This window comes from Palaemon carinicauda, chromosome 27 (genome assembly GCF_036898095.1).
Source record: "Palaemon carinicauda isolate YSFRI2023 chromosome 27, ASM3689809v2, whole genome shotgun sequence".
Classification (NCBI taxonomy): domain Eukaryota; kingdom Metazoa; phylum Arthropoda; class Malacostraca; order Decapoda; family Palaemonidae; genus Palaemon; species Palaemon carinicauda.
The window spans coordinates 27,319,003-27,325,015 of NC_090751.1; the positions used below are offsets into that span (position 1 = coordinate 27,319,003).

At 37.2% G+C, this 6,013-nt stretch overlaps 1 protein-coding gene across 1 annotated transcript; it reads left to right on the forward strand.

Moving 5' to 3' along the window:
• The first annotated feature begins 588 nt into the window (after positions 1-588).
• LOC137620633 (techylectin-5A-like) lies at positions 589-5,277 on the forward strand. Its single transcript, XM_068350935.1, is given in 4 exon segments — positions 589-712; positions 714-791; positions 914-1,305; positions 4,894-5,277. Coding segments are annotated over 4 exon segments (759 nt in total). The 5' UTR covers position 589; the 3' UTR covers positions 5,060-5,277.
• The last annotated feature ends 736 nt before the right edge of the window (positions 5,278-6,013 follow it).

The window sequence follows — 6,013 nt, forward strand, 5'->3', positions numbered from 1 at the left end:
CCCAAATGATTCCAAGGTAGAATGGGATAAAAGTAAAGATTAAGAATTTCATTATTATTATTTTTTTTTCTTTTAGGTGATATAGGTAAATAAGCTTGATCAAAATAATATGTATAAACTTAAAAGCTGTGCACCTATCTATAATGCAATAGAGTGCCCGCAAACTTTATTTTGCGCAGTGATCAGTTAGGAACAAGGAACTCTTCCATAATTAACTTTCTGAATACGCTGAATACGTGTTTCAATGTCATATAAAGGATAACGAAAAGTTAACATTGTATCGAGTCCTTACTATTGACCTTCATTTTGCGTTATAATCCTTACAGCATACGTTTTTTTTTTTTTTTCTGTTTGTCATACCTATAAATCACCGTGAGAGAATTTCTTTCCATCCATCTAGATGAAATAAATTTGTTTTATTAAACATCTTGTTTACATAAATGTCGAATAGCTACAGATATTAATCTAAATGTATGTACAGATTTAAAAATAAAAATGTTGAGGTATAGGCTAGGCCTACCCTGTAAAGGGCCCAACATAATTTCACCCTTCAGCTGTAGACCTACTTATATTTGGAATCTGTTTCAGGATGATGATGCTATCAGTGATGTTTGAGGCTGCTCTTTTGCTAGTTTTGTCCTCTGCCCATGCTTTGGTTCCAGCGTCAAACGTCTCCCAGTCTGAAGGTTTGAATAGTCGGAACTGCCTCGAAACTTCGGCAACTGGGAATTGATATCAGTGATGTCTACACAATCTACCCTTACGACAGCGCACCTGAGCATCCTGTAGAGGTTTGGATGTGTTACACTTTCTCTGGTGAAATCTACGAAAATAAAATCTCGTTTTTGAAACTGGCTTTGCTTTAGTTTTCTTAAATTTTGAAGTCTTTAACAGCTCAATTGTTTTGAACCAGGTATTCTGTGACATGAAAACAGATGGAGGCGGATGGACAATCATTCAGAGGAGGGATGACCTTCAACCTAGGGAAGACTTTTATCGAACTTTGATCGAATATGAGCTAGGCTTTGGAAACCTTCGAGGGGAGTTTTGGTTGGGTCTCAATCACATCCATGCCCTGACAGACCAAACGCTGAATGAAATACGATTTGACTTGGAGGACTTCGAGGGCGAAAGTCGATACGCCAATTACCGTACCTTCTACGTCCACGATAAAGCATCGGAATACCTATTGGAGGTCAATGGCTACTCGGGCGATGCTGGAAACTCATTTGATTATCATAATGGGCAGAAATTCTCGACTATAGACCACGATCGTGATGATTGGTCTGGTGATTGTGCTGCCACGTAAGTTGCAAAGTTTTTTTTTTTTTTTATATATATATGATCTGATAGCATTATAAAATAACCTAGAAAGCAGATTTGTCTCCGGAATACTTTTTTTTTTTTTTTTGGCTTAATATGAAGTGCTTGTTATGGGCAGTTCTGTGTCAAGTTTGACAGTAATGGAAAAATCTATATGTGGCATGCATGGGTCTAGAAAAGGTTTAATATAAACGAGGAGGTCCCTGATGATGTATAAGTTATAGCCTACATACCAATTTCTACGACAGAATTTGTTGTGAATTTTTCTCCGACTTATTACAATTATGATTCTAGGCCCGATGGTGTGGGCCGATAACAAGACCTTGAAGAGGTTGGCCTCCCAAAACTGTCCAGGATTCAATAAAATATGAATACACTTTACAAATTTATTACAACAATAACTATTTAACAAGGAAATAACACACTAAAACATTTGAACTAATTGATAAATGAAACTATCTCCCTTAGGGGTCTGTAACATGTGCCCGTGGGGCACTAGGTCCAAGTCGGACTAAAAAAAAAAGGACTAAATACACTTAATTTCAATATGATACCTTGGTAGAACACCTCTGACGTATCTTAGTAAATAAATCTAATCCCCAATCACTGGGATCACAAAGTTACGGACAGATATAAATTACACTTCGCACTCAGAAAAAGACTAGGGGGAACCGACCTGGTTTCACACGGTTTGGAACGGAGACAGAGAGAGTAACAATAAGAAGAACTTACTTGTTTGGGGGATATAGGCAGAGAGGACGACCGTAGCTCTGGACAGCCTCAAAGAAAACTATGATCTCCCGCGCTTACTAAAGTGTCCTTGGGAGAGGGGAGGGAATTCTTACGTTATTTATTCATAAGGGGTCTGATAAAGCTTCTTTATCGACCACAAGACGGAGAAACTGTTAAAGTCTTACTTCAGATCGAAGGGTGAGCTTAATGCTTCGGCTGAAGGCCATAATTTGCTGCAATCCACCAAACTAGAGAGTCCTTGGCTCTAAACATATACATCGATATTTTTATCGTGGTGCAATAATACGAGATGATTTTTGTGATTCGTAAATAACAAATACTTAGTTTCTCTGACACCCGCTCCTTCCCCAACAGGTGGTTAAATTTTATGCCCCAATACCGTCACGTATTGGACCATAGTCATTAGCAGCAACGCCCGCGAGATCTTCCAATCTTACCTCAATTTAACGTAACGTTTGTGGAGTTAAATGGCGGGACTTTCGACTGATCAGTTCGAAACTCCCGACAGAATTATTTGCATTTGAGAATGACTAGTCTGACGTAAAAGTGGGTTTGAAAATATAGTGTATTGTATTTCCGTGGCTTGTCAGTGACTCATCAATGTTTGCCAATGATACGGTACCAATTTGATTTTGAAAGGGTTTCAATTGGAGAAAAGGACATAAATTTGAGCAATATGAATGTCAATGGTACCATGAATTAACCAATGAATGTCGATATGAATGTTATTGTTAGATAAGTGAAATCAGCCAATTCTTTAACGTATTTGGGAGCAAATATGATTGATGAGGGTAGGTGGTGAGGTGTAGTAAACCGGGAACGGAATACGTGAACACGGTGCAAAAGATAACGAAGAATTGTTAAGTCTCTGTGAAACAAAAGGTTGCAGTATATGAAGCGATTATTGAGGCAGGTCTTCTGCCTTATGAAATGGAAGTCCAAATGTTGAATTTAAGGAGATTAATTATTTGCATTGTGTTTGGTGTAAAAATGACAAAGTTATAATTATGGAGTTAGCTTATGTAGATGTTCAGTGTAAGCAAAAAGAAGGACTAGAGTGTTTAAAGGTGCCTTGATCAATAAAAAGAAAGAAAGCCTGAAGGTTTGTGGAAAGATTTCTTAATTTGTAAGCGTCGGGAGGGGAAAGGAGAGGAAGACCCGAAAAGTATTCGATAGATGGCGTGCAAGATACGGGTGGCTGATGCAGGGTGTGACACTGTGAGCAGGTTATATGCACTGTTGATGAGCCTAGAGTGAGCATGATGTAGCTAATATGTGGGAATTTGTTCAGCACAGAGTATTGATGCATGAATCAGCAGTAACAGTAGGGCCTGTACTTGTTTCAGAGGCCATTGTGTTGTATTTTCGATGTTGCAACTCTATTCAGGCTTAGTGTTGAGCACACACACATATTTATATATATATATATATATATACAGTATATATATATATATATATGTATATATATATATATATATGTGTGTGTGTGTATGTGTATATATATATATATACTGTATATATATAAATATATATATATATATATACATATATATATATATAATATATATATATATATATATATGTGTGTATATATATATATATATACATATATATATATATATATATGTATACATAATATATATATATATATATATATAATTTATGTGTTGTATGTGTCCATCTTTTCATTCATGAGAGTGTGGCTCCAGAGAAAACAACATAACAGTCTGTCACATTGTGAAAGAGATTGCTTTGCACACATGTACATGCATGGCTCAACGGCAGTGCTGAATTAAATACCCTGCTAACTCCTAATGCTGGGATCACACTTGGACGATATGGCCATGGCAATGCGGTGAGATGTTGATTTTAACAAAATTTTGAGCATATCACCACACATCCCCATTCATCCCATGTGTGTTTTGCCCCAAATCCCACGGACCGAGATGAGCATCGTTACGTCTGCGATACATCCTAGATTGCCACACGCCATCGCAACACTGGTGGACAGAATGAAACCTGCTCCATGTTTTTGCCTACTCTGCGATAATGGTCCGGCACCTGGGATACAACGCGTGCAAGTATATAACGCATCGCATTATCCGTGTTCTGATTTGCTGTTATTGCTAATGTAATCGCCTCTCAAAACTATATATGCGATATATCTCTCTATGGGAGATGTGACAACATGCATCACTGCACATGCATTCAGCGCTGGTATGTAAAGTGAGAGAGAGAGAGAGAGAGAGAGAGAGAGAGAGAGAGAGAGTGGAGTGCAGTTATACTCTGGAAGAGAGAGAGAGGTTGGAGTGTAGTTACTGTATACTCTGGAAGAGAGAGAGAGAGAGAGAGAGAGAGAGAGAGAGAGAGATACTTTGTCATATTCGAAATATAATACAAAGCCTGAACATGTAACAAATGAAATATATTTGGGTGGAAACAAACTTTTGCTTTTATGATATAAAATGCTTTATTGGAGTGGTGGAAAACTTTTTATATATGGGAGTCCCGTGAATTGCGGATGCTGAGATCCGATCCGTACCTTATGTATATTGCATACATAATGATCACTACCGCAAAGTGCCAGACCAATTGAGATGTCACAATTTGGCCACTGCGATGTATGCTGCGGCGTCCTGCGTTTCGAAAAATATGTGCTGAAATATCGCCTGAAAGCGCCTGTGATATTCAAATTTTCAGGATTTTTCCATATCTCCTCTGATCGCCCAAATGTGATCCCAGTTTAAATATACAAATTGCATATTATGAGCTACATATGGCTATATCATCTTCACCATCTTGCCATTTTATTCATAGATATGCTGGAGCTTGGTGGTACAATAACTGTCATCGATGTAACCTGAACGGATTGTACCTCTCCGGTGCACACGAGTCTTTTGCTGACGGAATTGAATGGGATGCTTGGCATGGCCTATATTATTCCCTCAAGCGAACGGAAATGAAGATCAGGCCGGCTTATTAATAAATGGAATGTCGCTTGCTATAGATTGGCCGGAAGTCTGTGTGTTGTTGACGGAAGCAAGAAGCTGCCAAACCACTGATATTTGAGGGAAGCATTTTGAAAAAATTTGTTAGTGTTCTTTGTTGAAATAAATTTCTCGTAAACAAATCAATTTCACAAATTAATCTTGTTAGTAGAATATAATTTGTATCACTTTTAAAAATATGCACTGAAAACCAGCTGGCGTTTTTCTCATAGATTTATGCTTTTTTTTTACCAAGTTTATTGTAATTGTCAGATGATTCCGTACTTGTGGGGGATCTTAGAAATTAAGAAATACTCTTCTACTCTGTTTTTCTGGGAGCCCGAATGCTAGCCTACTTGTAAAAGGATGCACCCTTATCCCCACATCTATGATCTTCATTTATTTAGATCATATTGTGTAGGCCCACGTAAGCTAATGGATATTTCAGCATTTTTTTTTTCTTTTTGATTCGGGAGTGAAATTCTATAGTTACGACAATGCCTCGGCCAGAATGAGAAAGGTATTGTTAGGTATAAAACTGAATAGCCAGTTATTACGGTTGGTCAGAATGTGTGCTTGTTATTTAAATTTTCATAAAGGAAATATTAATTGATGGAAGAAATCACCAATTCAAGACAAATATTGGTCATCTAGTCAAATGTTTATGGAAACATTGTAAAATATGATTTGGAAGTACAGTATGTGCATTATTGATAGAAATTAATTATTGTTTTTTTATTATTCTGAATTCTTACTAAATAAAGAATTCAGAAAACAATGAAATGGTTGCGCACTTGAGGAATTGGTGTATAAGTTCCTCACTCCATTATCCTTGCTTGTAATTTTACACAGTGGGTAGTTCGAAGCTTCGAAAATCTTCTCGTTGCACATAGCTGTCTATCGAATAAACGAGATCATGATAAGTTTAAGAACGAAGTAACTAGTAATTA